Source organism: Chelonia mydas, chromosome 1 (assembly GCF_015237465.2).
Source record: "Chelonia mydas isolate rCheMyd1 chromosome 1, rCheMyd1.pri.v2, whole genome shotgun sequence".
Classification (NCBI taxonomy): Eukaryota; Metazoa; Chordata; order Testudines; family Cheloniidae; genus Chelonia; species Chelonia mydas.
Window position 1 is genome coordinate 12,913,495 of NC_057849.1, and position 15,034 is coordinate 12,928,528.

The 15,034-nt window shown below is 58.3% G+C and overlaps 1 protein-coding gene across 1 annotated transcript in view; it reads right to left on the reverse strand.

Annotated features, from left to right (window-relative positions):
• RELT (RELT TNF receptor) overlaps nt 1-15,034 on the reverse strand; it is an 82,717-nt gene that overhangs the window by 4,491 nt on the left and 63,192 nt on the right. Inside the window, exons 7-10 of the mRNA XM_037881039.2 lie at nt 9,078-9,158; nt 8,606-8,687; nt 7,541-7,807; nt 5,893-6,073 (exon numbers count right to left, since the gene is read on the reverse strand). Of these exons, the coding sequence (XP_037736967.1) occupies nt 5,893-6,073; nt 7,541-7,807; nt 8,606-8,687; nt 9,078-9,158 (611 nt within the window). The remainder of the gene's footprint in view (nt 1-5,892; nt 6,074-7,540; nt 7,808-8,605; nt 8,688-9,077; nt 9,159-15,034) is intronic.

Consider the following 15,034-nt stretch of genomic DNA (forward strand, 5'->3'; position numbering starts at 1 on the left):
GCTGAGACCATAAAGCAGCAGGGCAGGTCAACGGGTTCAGGTTTTTAGGGAAAATGGCTCAAATGGCCTGGTTTGGCCAAGGGTTTCACTTTGGGTCATGGACCAGGCAGGGCCTTCTCTCCCAGCACCTGGTTTTTTGCTGCTGTAGTGAGGAAGGGTGAGTATTTGTAGTGGAGTAGGATCTAGGAATCCTGGACAGAACAGAACAGAGAGACCCCCAAGTCTACGTAATGCTGAAGGGTAGCGTTGACCAAGTACGATTTGAATCTCTGATTTCAGGGTAAGAAGCCTCAGCATTGGCCTCTAGCAGCCTGCTGAGACAGAGAAGGGCTTCGCTGTTAGAAGGGAGGGTGATGGATGACTTAATTTGCCAAGACGTCCCCACCCCAAAGAGCTATGCAAGCCGCACAGCTGGGCTCACCACCCACATTAAGAGAAAGCCTCGCATCTCAAGTGGACAGATCATCTAATATCAGGGGCAAGGGATTCTGCCTAAAAGTGGGAGGGCCACAAGACCTCGCCCCCTTCATGGCCCTGCCCCCCTCTTCCTCGCCCCCAGGGCCAGGGCCTTGGCAGGCAAGAGGAGAGGCAGGGGTCCGAGCTGTGGTGAAAAGTGGACTGGCCAGGCCCATCCACTTTCAAAAAGTGGGAGGGCCATGCCCCACCCCCACCCCTGTGTTCCAGCACCCATGCTGAGAGCTCAGGTTCACAGAGGCCAGTGGGGTTAGACCCAGAACAGCTGCCCAGGGCCAAGTCAGCAGACACCGTCCCCGTGACAGCACAGACCCTACACGCTCCGCAGCTGTGCTGTGGTGCTACAAGGGGCTGGCTGCACTGGGCACCACGCTCTAGCATGGCTTGGTCTGGTCTGATGTAAAGAGACACTAGAAATCCCTCTCCAGCCCTTCTGCATCACAGAGCAACGAAACGGGGTGCAAAGTCTCCTTGCCGCCCTGTGGCTGTGCCGGACAAGGGTCACAGGGCCAGTATACGTGCCCCTGCATGCCTGGCCATATGAGAGACTCCGGAGCCCCATGGAGGACTATCGCTGCAGTCCGAGGGAGGAGATGCATCCCCCCCTCTCTTTGGGCTCCACGGCGGTGGGATAATTAGGATGTTGTGTCTGTCGACACAGGCCTGGCTCCTGCGCTCTGTTCTGTGGGTTAGAGTAGGCAAGTGGCTCCAGGGAGGAACAGAAAGGCAGCCCAGCTCTGCCTTTGGGGGAGCAATTTCACTGCCTCCCCCGCTGACACTACAAGCTCTGCCCCATGCTGGGCTGGGGGACTGCGGCTATTTCCCAGCCAGAGGCTGATGCAATAATCAGCTTTGGACTGAGCTATTTGTGTTACTTGTCTGAAATCGATCACAACAGAAAACCCCAACCAGGCCAAGCCAATTCCCCTCTGCTTGGAGAGAGGGATCCTTAATTGCAGCACAGGAAGTGTGTGTGTGTGTTTTCTGCAAAAGCTCCTAAGTCACTTGGGCCATAGTCCCATTGGAAGCCAAGGGAACCAGTGCTCCTTAATCACTTAGACTCACCAGAAAATCCCACCCTCTGTTTCAGAACACTTCCATCAAAGCGCAGCCTAAGTCAGTCTGGCAGAGCCAGGCACAGAGCCCAGGAGTCCTTCTTCCCTTCCCCCTGCTCCGACCACTGGAGGGCACTCCTCTAGTTGACCCACAAAAGCAGTGATGTATTACTCTGGGGTTATTGCTGCCTCTCACTCATGCCAGGCAATGGGAAGTCAAACCAACAAGGAGGTGGAGACTCAGGACCGTGTGTAGGTGTTGATGGCAGCGTCGTCTCCCAGTCACAGAACTGCCACCCTTTCGGAGATGCGCTGCCAGGGCCTCACCCCATCCAGCGTCAAGGCGCAGGGTTTGGAGAGTCCAGCTGGACCCTTCTAGCCAGCAGGGCTGGAGGTGACCCGAGATGCAAGCTGGGCTTCAGTTTGCTGCCCTGGGAAATCTCAGGCTGGAGCCGACAGGCCATAGGACAGGTGCGTAGGAGGGATCAGTCAGTCCTGCAGGATTCCAGGGCAAGCGACCATTTCACACGGCTGCTGCTGCTCTGGAGGTGCCTTGTGGGGTCAGCCACATTCTTCTGCGAGGAAGGACTAATGAGCCCGCAGGAACCAGAGAGGCCCATGACACGACGCAGACAAACCCTGTCCTAGCCTCTGGTAGAGCTGTTCCCTCTTTGAAACCTGCCGCCTACCCTTCACCGTGACGCTGCTGCAGCCTATGGGGTGCCCTGCGAAGCACAGAGAGCCCTGCTGAGCTGAGCTCTCCCAGACCAGCTGGCTCAGAGCTGAACCCGAACAGTCCCTCGAGTGCCCCTAACCCTCTGCACCCCGTGGCAGCAAATCCAAAGGGCTCTGTTACCTTCAGAGAACAAGGTTACGCTTGCCAAGGCTTATGACCTAGGGGCTGTCCTGAAACAAACTGCTGATGTGCCAGCTGTTCACACCTGTGTATCTTCGCTTTCAGCACTGCCCACAGCTTTGGCAGGTCCTTTGCTGGTGCAGTTATGTGTAATTCAGCGACTGGCCAGCAGGGGGAACCGGAGGCCCAGGCACCTATACCGGGCAGAACAAACCATGCCCATTCCAACTCGCTCGGTCTCCGTTAAGGGACAAGTGCCAGCAAACGCCCCTGACGTGGCAGCTCGTCATGTGCCAGTGGCAGCCCGTCTGCCCCCCCAGGCGGCTGTTTCTGCATGTTCACGCTCCCTAGCTCCCCGGCCATCTCAAGGCAGGCTCCAGGCAGCGGGGCTCGGCGGTATGTGGCTGCGAGAATGCCAGCAGCCTGCCATGGCACAGCATCCCTGCTCCCCGCCCCCAGAGCAGCAGTGTCATGGCCAGGATGGAGAAGTGGGGCAATGGGGGTGGTTTCTCTCTGGGAAGCAGCTGCAGAGGAGTTCGCCCGCCCGCTTTGAAGCGTCACCCCGCACTCTGCAGCCCCGTATTACTTTACATCTCCTGACTCGCCTGCAGTGACCGCGACAGCTGCCCAGCCCCATTCTGCAGAGCCCAGAGGAGCGTCCCAATGCCGAAGGCGCTTACTGAACTCTGAATACTTCAGGCTTGCCTCGCGGTAGCTCTGCGGGCTCGCAGCCCTCCCTGGGACACAGCCCTGCCTTATTGCTCACCTGGACCGATCCCAGTCACAAATTCCCTGTGCTGTAGAGCTGGGAATAGGATCTGTGCACATACACGGTCGCCCAGCCCTGGCTCCCTCTAGCCGCTGCCCACCATCTTGGGGAGAGAGATGTGCTGCGAGAGCTTCCACAAGACCACAGCCCCACTGTCAACGGCGCAGCCACCACCAAGGGCAGGAAACACAACGTCCTGAAAACAAACCCGGCCACCCAGCCGCAGGCATAAGAGACTCCCAGGTAAACAGCCCTGTGCGGCTCGGGCCTCAGAGCCGAAGATGATCCCAGCTATGCACTGCCATAACGCCACCGCAGATCCCATCGCTGTGGGTCAGGGCACCCCCCTGCCTTGGCCAGCGGCTGTTTTTCTAATGTAGGAAGCACCACAATTAAAATGTTCCATGAGGCTCCCATACAGACTGGGTGTGACACGCTGCGGCTGCACGTGGTCGATGCTGGAGAACAGCCCATTTGCCAGCACTCGCTGCTGGGTCTGTCTGTACAGCCAAAAGCCCGGAAATTGGGGATAAAGTCCTAATAGGACTAAACTACCGGGGTCTGTTGCTTTTCAGATCCTGAATTCAGTGTCCTCAAAATATTCCAGCATGTGGCAGCTGAGAGGCCAAGGACACGCTGCAGGCTGGGAAAAGGGGAGATCACTGATTTGAGACACACTCAGAATCTACCCACAGTCGCTGGCTGTTTCTAGGAGGGTGGTGCAGCAGGGGGATAGTTAGGGGTCAGCACCACAGGTGCCGACTTTCTTCTGCCCAGGTGGATGCTCTGCCCTGAGGTCCTACCCCCACTCCACTCCTTCCCCCAAGGTCCCCCCGCTCCCCCTGCCTCTTCCTGCCCCACCTCTACCTCTCCCCCCGCCTCTTCCCACCCGTGCTCTGCCCCCTCTCCCCCAAGTGGGCTCTGTCTCCTCCCCGCAGCACATCCTGCCTGCTGCCAAACAGCTGATTGGCGGGTGGCTGGTGAGCACCCACAGTGTCGGCCCCTATGGTCAGCATTAGGCCCCAGAGTTAGCGCCCCGTTAAGGCAGTTCCTGGTGCTGGGGTTTCTGACACTGCCGGCTCACTAAAACCACGCTGCCCTGCTTCACGTTGGGCACGGCCCCTTGGCAGCCAGAGCTAGAAGCTTGTGCCTGGTGCTCAGAGGTGTGGAGCACCCACAGCTCCTATTGACTTGGGAAAGAGCTGGGGAAGGGGATGGGGGGGGCTTGGCACCGTCCAGGGCAGCAGTTGTTTGTACGTAAACGGTAGGCGTGAAGTCTGCAGAAAGGGTGGCTCTCCTAGAGAAGGGGTAGCGTACGGCAGCCGCATCCAAAGCCCAGCCAGCTGGCTCGGGGGCACTGCTGCCTGACAGCTGCTTTACATGCAGCGAGCCTGGTGACTCTTTGCAGGGCCCAGAGGACAGGTGTCCACGGCCCCCAACACTCTCCTCCACCTGGCGGCGTCAGCAGAGAGGCCCCAGGCCAGAGGAGCCGTCTCGCTCCTCCTGACTCAGCAGCGTTCTGACCGGGAGAAGGAGGTTCGGGTCCTCGGGCCTCTGGCTACTGCCCAGCTGGCTTATGCTGGGGATTTAAACTGGACGGCGCAGCGTGTGCGTACAATCCCAGGAGTAGCCGACAGACGCCCAGCTCTGGAATTCAGCAGCTTGTCCAGGCCACGCTGAGAGACAGATTTCCTTACGGCCGATCCCCAGCCAGCTGGCTGACAACGCAGAGCTCCCTGAGACGGGGAAGGGAGGCTAGCTGTGCCTCAGAGCCACCCAGGGGATCACAGAGGGCCCAGCTATCGCCTCCGGGCAGGGGCACAGTTCATACACGCTGGGGACAGGAAGCTCCTAGAGCAGGGGCGGGCAAACTTTTTGGCCTGCGGGCCACATCGGGTTTCGGAAATTGTATGGTGGGCGGGTCAGGGGAGGCTGTGCCAGGCTACGCCCCCGCCCCCGATCCGCCCTCCCCCTCCCCCCCCGACGGCCCCGTCCCTGGGACTCCTGCCCCATCCAACCCCCTCTGTTCCCTGACGGCCCTCCCAGGACCCCTGCCCCATCCACCCCCACCCCTCCCACTCCCTGTCCCCTGAAACTGCCCCCCCCACCCCATCCACCCCCCCCACTCCCTGCCCGCTGACCGCCCTGGAACTGCCCCCCCACTGCCCCATCCAACCCCCCTCCTTCCTGACTGACCCCCCCAGGACCCCTGCCCCCCATTCAACCCCCCCCGTCCCCCGACCACCACCTGAACTCCCCTGCCCTCTATCCACGCCCCCGGCTCCCCGCCCCCTTACCGCGCAGCACAGAGCACTGGGGGCGCTACGCCGCGCCGGTGTAGTGCAGTAAATCGCTTGCCGTAACGGCTACCAGCAGCACATTTCTACGCGGAGCATGGTGCGCTGAGGCTGCGGGGGAGGGAGAACAGCGGGGGAGGGGCTGGGGGCTAGCCGGCCGGGCAGGAGGGGCCCGCGGGCCGGATGGGGCCCGCGGGCCGTAGTTTGCCCACCTCTGTCCTAGAGCATCGTTCCCTCCCTGCCACCGAAACCCAGGTCCAGGGTTTAGCTCATCTCCAGCCTTGCTTTCCAAGCCAAAGCTTTGGGGAGCCTGTCGGGAGGTGGCTGATTCTAGCGGGAAGCGGAGAGGGGAGTAAAAGCTGGACCAGAGTCCTCAGCCTGCGGGGGCTGGAACCCCTGTTGTTCAGGAACCCCTCCCCGGCCCACCCCGTGCACGCTCACCTCTTGTTGGCTGTCGGCCGTTTTCAGCCATTTCGACCTGGCTCCGGTGCCCACCAGGGGTTTCTGCTCGGCGGGGAGGCCGCTGCGGGGGGAGTCGGCCGGCTCAGCCCCACTGCACTCCGAGATGGTTTTCACTTCTGGAGGGTTGGGCTTCTGCTCGGGGATGCGAGCCACTCGGAACCTGCAGACAGAGCAGCGCATGGGTCAGAGACACTATGGCGGGGCATGGGGACGACCAGCCGCCCTGGGGGCATGAGCAGCCCAGCCAGCGTTACCCCCATATGCGGAACAGCCGGCAGGGCCTGACTTTGCACAGAGACAGCTGCCTGAGTGTCGTGTATCTCCTCGCCTGGCCTTACAAAGGGCAGTATATGCCCCATTACACAGATGGGGAAACCGAGGCACACAGAGAGTAAGCAGCCTGCCCAAAGTCACACAGCGATGGGTAAGGTGACAATTGTGTCACGGCTATTTTTAGTAAAAGTCACGGACAGGTTGCAGGCAAAGAAAAATTCATGGAAGCTGTGACCTGTCCCTGACTTTTACTAAAAATATCCACGACAAAAGGCGGGGGGGGGGGGGGGGGGGGGGGGCCGGGAGCTCCTGGGTCCCCCTCCGCTGGCAGCTCTGAGCTGTGGGCGTCCCCCCAGCTGCCCGCAGAGCTTCCATCCTCTGGGGCGGCAGGGGTATGCTGCCGCTTCCTGCCTCCCCAGGCGGCAGGAGACCCTGCAGCTTCCAGCTGGTGCTGGCTGAAGTCACGGAGGTCTTTGGAAGTCATGGATTCCGTGACCTCGGGGACTACATCGCAGCCTTGGCGATGAGTGGCAGAGCTGGAGGCCTGGCTCCTAGTCCCCATCTCTAGTCGGATGATCACACTGCATCATCTGGGTTCAATACGAAGTGTTTGTGCATCTCGGCTAGCCCTCCATATCCAGCCCACGTTAAACCCCGGCCACGGGTAAATCCCGGAGATGGCTAAACAAGTGACCCCACCTTGGCACCCTGCAGATAGTCTCCCTGGGCACCAAGAGGGGGCAGTGTGCCATGCCCAGTCTATGGCTCTGCTTGGGGAGGCCTGTTCTGTATGTAACACGGGGCCTCTGGATGGCTTGTTGGCAGCGGGGACTGAACCCAGGATTTAAAGCCATGAGCCTCCATGGCCTGGGCTAGAAGACCCAGCTCTTAGCAGGCTCAAACTCTGATGTGGTCCAGCCACTAGAGCGGGGCGGAGAGCCCACCGGGTAAGGCCCTGCCCAGCTGTACATGGGACCCAGCTATGCGAGAAGCCCTCTCGGAGCAGAGCCATTCCAGGCCTGGTGGCATCGAGGGCTCGGGCAGGGGCTGCGGCCTCTGGGACTGGCTCTCTGCAGCGGGCTGGGGATCATTAGGGGAAGGCTCCGTTTAACAGGGCCTGCCAGACAGCGGGGCTGAGATGAACAACGGGGTGCTGAGAGCTGCAGCAAGTGACCCCTGCCTTGCAGTGTCCCCCTGCGCGCTCCTAGAGGTGGGCCCGAGCTGTGATGGGGGGCTGCAGGCCCAGGCCTTGGGGCAGGCCCAGCTCCACTCCTGACGGTTCTGCGTGTGACAGGCAACGACCCCCCGCCCCCCGGGACCTGCCCCCTTCAGGGCGGGGGCCAGTCCCGCTCACCTGCCCACGGAGAGGATGGTGATCTCTCCCGGCCGGCTGGCCTTGCCGCCCGGCTTGGCCGGCTTGGGGGCGACGCTGGCAGGACTGGGGATGATGGAGGCCGCGGCAGTGGCGGCCGCGGCTTCTGGAGAGAGCAGCACCTCCGGCCACTTCTTCTGGCAGCAGCGGGTGCAGCTGGGGCCAGAGCGAGTGGCCAGGCCCTGCACCGTGTGCAGGTGATGCTGGTGCCGGCAGATGTGGGGGATGTGCGGTAGGAAGTGCAGCCTGCTGGGGAGAGACACAGTCAGGAGGGAAGGAGGGGGTGTGAGTGAAGCCCTGGTTAAAGTCTCCCTGCGAGGGGGCGGGGGGGCAGGCCAGGGCCTGGCCCAGGGGAGATACAGGTCATGCACATCACAGCCCCGATCACCTAGCACGCCCCCTCCGGCATCCCCACCACCAGAGCGGCCTGGGACGCTGACTACTCTGTACCCAGCTCCCTGCTGGCGAACACCAACACCCAGCCGCTCACCTGCGCATCCCCCCGGTGCCGTAGGGTTTAACCTGAGCGCAGCTAAGCTGGGTCGGTGGGCGGAGTGACCGGCTGTATCCTTCCCCCGGCAGCCAGCTCCTGGATGTTTTCTAGAGCTGCCCACCTGTGCAGCGACCAAGGGGTCAGCCTGGCTCACTCCCACGTACAGCAAGTGCGGTGGGTCCTTTGGTCACACGGTGGCGGTGTTGGTTTCCCAAGGGGTTATGGCACGTTTGCATCAAGCCCCGCTACAGCCCCGCTGAGTCCGGCAGGGGTTTGTCTTGGGACTCAGGGAGTTGCGTTTGGTCTGGGCTGCAAGACGGAGCCGTATCAGGACGAGGGCGCGTATGGTTCCTTGTTGTCCTGGGGCTTCCTACAGGGAGACCCTTTGGGAAAAGGAGCTGTGCCAGGCCTGCCCCTCTGATGCCAGCAGCAGCCCTGGATTTTCCACGCCCTGAACAGACTCCCAGCCTTCCCTGCTCAGGCAGGCCCGTCTCCACTGAACAGCCGCAAACGAAGCCGGCATCAGCACGGGGCTGCCGGCCCAAGGCCCTTACCTGTTAGCAGGCTTGTGGGTGGTCTGCACCAGCTGCTTGCTATGGTACTCCTTCAGCAGCTCCTCCAGGGCCGCAGCGTTCTCTGCACGCAGAAATTCAACACGGCCAATGAAGACAGATGCAAAGGGAGACACAAGACCAGCCGTTCAGCCATGGGTCAGCTCAGGGACAGAGTTAGACCGTCCCAGGCCTGGCCCTACTTGTTCAAAGGCTGGGCTATGCAGGTTCACATCTGTGGCCCAGTTAGGGTCCGGGGGCTGAAAGACCTGTGCCCTTTGGCGTGCTGGCTAAGGAAACAGGGGACAGCACTCAGGTGCTGGAGTTGTACAGAGGAGCCTCTCCGGAAATCAAAGTCACTGGCCAGCACCGATGCAGTGCTCAGCAATGAAAGCCACATGTTCAGTCTCCCCCCTGAGTGTAACATGCAGCCACACGGGTCAGAGATCCCTGCCTCCCTTGGTACCGTACTGACCTTTCTTCTCCGTGATCAGCTGCACGAGGACCCCGATGGTATCTTGGTTGGCATCGTCTATTCTGTACGCTGAGTTACTACCTGGAGGGGGAAACCTGGGTATTAAAACCTGCTGCCATTCTCCAGGCACAGTAACGCAGCAGCTCAGCACCTCACCCACACCAGCTGATTAAGCCTCATGGTGATACACAGACAGGCAAGCGGTGTGCCCATTTTACAGATGGGGAAATGGAAACGAAAGGACTCCCTCAAACTCAGTCAGTGGCCTGGCCAGACAGAACCCAGGCACCCTGGCTCTCAGTCCAATGTCCTAAGCACCCTCCCCTTGCAGAGCTATGAAAAAAAAAAAAAGTTACATTTTCCCTGATGTGACATTTAGAGCCCTTCCCCGCAAGTCACAGAGTATTTTTAAATGCTTCTCTACCACACAAGTCAGCTGGTGTCCGGGATCAGCTGGGAGCCTGCCAGTCCTTTTATTATATAGGAGTTCTATCACAATATGGTCTAGACAATACTTAGTCCTGCCGTGAGTGCAGGGAACTGGACTAGATGACCTCTCGAGGTCCCTAGAGGCCCCAGAGCCAGCTCTGTTATGCGAGGTGCTGTACACACACTCACATCTGCTAGCCTGAAGAGCTCACGAGTCTAAGCAGACGAGACAAAGGGGGCGTTATGGCTGTTTTACAGATGGGAAACGGAGGCACAGAGGAAATAAGGGACTTGCCCAAGATCAGGGAGACAAAGCTGGGAACTGAACTCGGATCGTCTGCATCCCAGAGCCTTAGCCACGAGCGCAGACTCCCTTTAGCCCAGGACAGCCAGCCAAGCTGTCCTATTTCGTTGCTCTCCAGCTCGTGCTGCCTTAGAGCAGGTGGCCTTTCCCGTACATTTAACGGGTCATTGGGTCGAATGGCCTGACCCAAAATCCCAGATCCACGCATGATTCTGAGCCCCAACCTGGCGGCATGAGCTTGGTTCAGATCCTTAGGGCCATTCATTCTGCCAGCATTGCCAAGCTCTTCGCTCGCAGGCCCTGTCTCTTTCTAGGGTAGACATTCCTCTGGGCACCCCTTCCGGCTTTTCCCATGACCCTCAGATATTTTGAATACCAACACCACTACACCCGCTGGCAAGGAGATGACACTGCTGTCCCAGCCCAGCCCATGCAATCTGGGTTGTGCGGAGACAGCTGCGCCTTCATTCCCCCTTAGCAGAGGGGGCTGAGGTTGCAGGCGATTGCTAACTAACACAGCTGCAGCCCAGATGGCAAGGGGAGCTGCAGCCACAGCTCATAAAGCATCGCCTTGGGCCAGCGTCTGATCTCACACCAGAGAGGTGGCAACTGACAGTTAGCAAAAAATCCAGCTAGGCCTCCCAAAGCCCGTGGCGAGGTCTTAGGAGGGTGATGCCCTGGACTCTGAGCTAGTGCGATATGTCCTTGCAAGGGGCAAAGCAAATAGCGCTATCTGTCCAATACTCTGCTGTGCCAAGGATTGGCGACTGCTGGTTCCAGCAACAACCGACCTGTGGTTAGTTACCAGGCTCGCTGCAGGCATCCCTGGGAGCAATTCTCTGGCCTGGGCTGTGCCAGAGGCCAGACTAGATGATCACGATGGTCCCCTCTGGCCATAGAGTCGAGGACTCAAACTTGCAGAACACTTTACAGAGAGCAGATGGGGAAACAGACACAGAGAGAGGAAACATTGAGTCCCAGTTAGTGCACCAGACCACACTGCCACCCCCTAGGGCATGCCCAGGAGCCAGCTGGCTCCTGCTCCCATTCAGCAATATGGGAAGAGCAGGATGGTCACAACCCCCCGGGTGACCCCAGGTTGGGAACCCCCTGCCAGGAACCAATCCATACAGATCCTTCCCTGACTCCTCTTGCCTGGGCGCATCAGAGGTAATGTTAGGCCGTCATCAGAGACGAGATCATAGAATCATAGAAGATTAGGGTTGGAAGAGACCTCAGGAGGTCATCTGGTCCAACCCCCTGCTCAAAGCAGGACCAACACCAACTAAATCATCCCAGCCAGGGCTCTGTCAAGTCAGGCCTTAAAAACCTCTAAGGATGGAGATTCCACCACCTCCCTAGGTAACCCATTCCAGTGCTTCACCACCCCACTAGTGAAATAGTGTTTCCTAATATCCAACCTAAACCTCCCCCACAGCAACTTGAGACCATTGCTCCTTGTTCTGTCATCTGCCACCACTGAGAACAGCCGAGCTCCATCCTCTTTGGAACCCCTCTTCAGGTAGTTGAAGGCTGCTATCAAATCCCCCTCACTCTTCTCTTCTGCAGACTAAACAAGCCCAGTTCCCTCAGCCTCTCCTCGTAAGTCATGTGCCCCAGCCCCCTAAACAGGTATCCAGTTCCACCTCCATCAGGTACCTGTGCCAGCTGTTCTCTCTCATCATGAGCCCAGCAGCCCTGCTGCTCTCCTCTAACCAAATCTCGTGGCAGTCCCCGTCCTGAGGGGCTCAGCGAGTCTGACACCAGGAAAGAGCCTGGCCAAGCCCCTTGCAAAGCAGGTGGGCAGTGTCTGTGGCTGACGGTGCGGCCTGGTGGATGGGATGCTGGACAGGCGGCTGGCCACTGATGCACTGAGTCTCCTTAGGCTCGGGTGCCTCAGTTTCCCTAGCTGTACCATGGGTAGAATAGCACGTGAGATGACAAGCGCGTTATGCGCCCTGTATTATAATTTAGGATATGGTTTTGTCACGGATATTTGTAGTAAAAAAAGTCATGGACAGGTCGTGGGCAATAAACAAAAATTCATGGAAGCCCGTGACCTGTCCCTGACTTTCACTAAAAATATCCATGACAGAGGCCAAGGCGGGTCCCCCACCACTGTGGTGCATGGGAGCTCTGGGGTCCCCCTGCCCGTGGGGCTGGGCTGTGGCGGGGTCCCCTAGCCCCAGGGGCAGTGCTGGGCAGCTGCAGGGGGTCCCCCCGACACGGCGGGGCAGCTGATGGGTCCCCCTACCAAGGCAGGGGCTGGGAACTGCGGGGACAGGGCTGGCTGGGAGCTCCAGCCCCAGGGCAGAAAATGTCAGAGATCAATGGAAGTCACGGATTCCGTGACCTAATCATTGCCTTAGTTAGAACGATTCTTTCGTTAAAAAGCAACTGGACAATCCTGAGAAGCCCCAGCCCTCTCAAATACTCCCTGGTCACTTAACTGTAGCTAACACTGATCCAGAAACTAGGTCAGCCCCAGCCCCCTTCTCATGCCCGACTCTTCTACACAGCAACCACTGGTGCTGCAGACATCAGGGACCGCGAGCCCCCGTAGCCATGGCGACGGCAGCTGAGGCTGGGTGCTTCAGGGTTATTTAACGTTCACTCAGCTCAGAAAACAAACAGGGGAGGCGCGCTGCTGGGCAATCACCGAGGGCCGCGGCGGGCAGGCCAACAGCACGCCAGGCTGCCCTGCAGGGCTCGCGCTCAGAGCCAGCGGGCGTGCTGGGCAGGTGTTGGTTGTCGCCGTGGTTCTAGAGGGGTTTTGTGTTGCTTGGGAGTTCGAGTGAGGAATCGGGGTTTAGAGATGAGTCTATTTCTGAGGGATCTGGAGAGGGTGGAAGCCCAGGCCAGGGGGCTGGGGGGTAACACAGATGAAGGCACAGAGACAAACAGGAGAAGGCAAATGAAGAGGGTGCTTGGTCTTGCCTTCTGTCAGTGTGTGTTGTGTAGGGGGACGTGGGGGGGAAGATGGATGCTGTTGTGCGGTTACTTTGTTCATCGCCTAAGGGAGATGTAGCAGCTGCATAGAAATCACTCGCGGTGCCAACTCTCACATTTTAAGCACAAGTCTCACAATATTTGCCGTTTTCTTCTTAAAACTCCAGCCCCCGGAGTCATGTGATTACAACCGAATCTCAGGTTTTCACGTACAGAGTCCGTAGGCCTCACTGCTGCAGAACAGAGCCCGAAAACATGACCCCGTAAAGGCTCAAAACGCAGAAACTCAAACAGACCCCCAGGTATGTTTAAGTCTCGTGATAAAGCAGCCATTTTCCTGGTTTTTTGGAGCCTGACTCAGGAATTGTGAATGCACGGGGCCAGCAGGCTCCGTTTTAATCAACTCCAAGCTTCCCTCGCTCCAGTTATGAGCCCCACACATCTGCATCACACAGTTTTATCTGGAGGATTCCCCTGCACTTCTGCAGGGGAATTTAAGAGAAATGAACGCATGCCCCCATCATGGGCTCTATGTAACAAAGAGGGTGGCCTCGACGCATGGAACAGGTCCAGAGCCCGTTGCCTGAAAAAGCGAGGTCAAAGAACGTTCCCACAGCTCCTATCTGGCCCAGGGACTAATGACAGAGGGGCAAAGCGATGACCCAGACTTCACCACAGCTCAGGACTAGCCCATGCCAGGATTTTGATTCAGATCCCAAAGTGGTTCACAAGCTACACATATACAGTACTGCAGAAACGCAGCCACCTCTGGGATGGAAGGTACCAGCCAACTTGCACACAGCGAAGCAGGCCAAAGTGGGGTGGGGCAGGGGAGTATTTTGCCCTGTTGTGTCTTGCCCATGAATGCTGTTCTCAAAAGCACCATGGCATTTCTATTGACCACACAGAAAAGGGGATTCCAGTTTTAAGTCGTCCCTAGAGAATTTCCCACACAGCAACCCTCAGCCACCTGGGTGAGATAAAACACTGGCTCACACTTGCCAAGTTCTGACCCGTGGACTCTGGGGGTGCCAAAGCAGAGGATTAGGGATCTAAGCCATCCCCAGGCGCTACTAACCAGACTCAGAATGGGCCTCTTGTTTTCAGAGAACAATTTATCTCAAGGCTCTTGATCTACCCTGGGCTTTGTTTCTATTGTCTCCAGTGATGAGCGAGGCACCGGGGACAGGCGTCATGGGGTGACGGAAATGTAACAGCTGCTCCAAGCACCAATGCTGAAGAGACGCATTCCTATTGGCCGAAGTGCCAGGTGCGTCTAAGGCAACCGCAAGCCAGCCTAGTCAGCCAAGTGCTATTGGTTAGGAACAGGCTGGCTTCTGGCTGAACTCCTATAAATAGAGAGAGTCTTCTGGGATAGTCACAGACAGCCCTGTTGCTACCCAAACTGGCCCCCTCCCATGCCACCACAAACAGAGGTATTAGAGTCTTAGTTACCCCTAGTAGTATGGCCTGTATTGCAGATAGCAGCTAGATCTCAATGTGCTGTACAAGAGCTAAGTGTTGTACAAAGGGGGTCACAATATTTTTATCTCCATTTGACAGATGGGGAAACTGAGGCATGGGGAGGGAGGCAACTTGCCCATGGTCACACAACAGGCCAGTGGCAGAGCTGGGAACTGAACTCAGGTCTCCTGAGTCCCAGTCCAGTGCCTTATCTACAGAGAGGGCTATGCCATTCCTAGCACAGTTTGGCTAACACCTCAGAAACCACCTAAGCATCCAAAACAATTATAGAGGACACTGAGGCTAAAATAGCCCGAGATTCCAGCCATCAGGCACTGGGGACAGAGCATTCCCAGCAAAGGGGCCTCACCTGAGGAACTCCTTGCCACAAGATATTGGAACCCGATTGGGGGTCAGGGAAGGGTAGCACACGCCAGTTGTATAAAGTTGTCTCCAGGACTGATGTGCCTGTGATTCAGAGGAGAGCCAACCACAACCCACCCTTCTTCCTCAGCCTGTGTTACTTGGGCAGCTGTGCATTGCTGTGCCTATGTCGGGCACTGCAACAAATCCAGGCACTGCAAAGTCACACCCCTGGGGAGAGGGGATTCAAACTCTGCTCCTTCCGAGGTGCTCTGCACCAAAAATGCAGGACGCAGCAGTGTGAGCTACAAGAAGTCTCCCCTGACTGGGGGCAGCAGTAGGTGCCAGACCATCTTTGCAGCTCAGACACAGGACGGCAACCCTAATGCCCAGGTATTACAGCCAAGAAAAGAGGTTTTCAGCCTGCAGAGGCTCTAGTGAAGTGGGG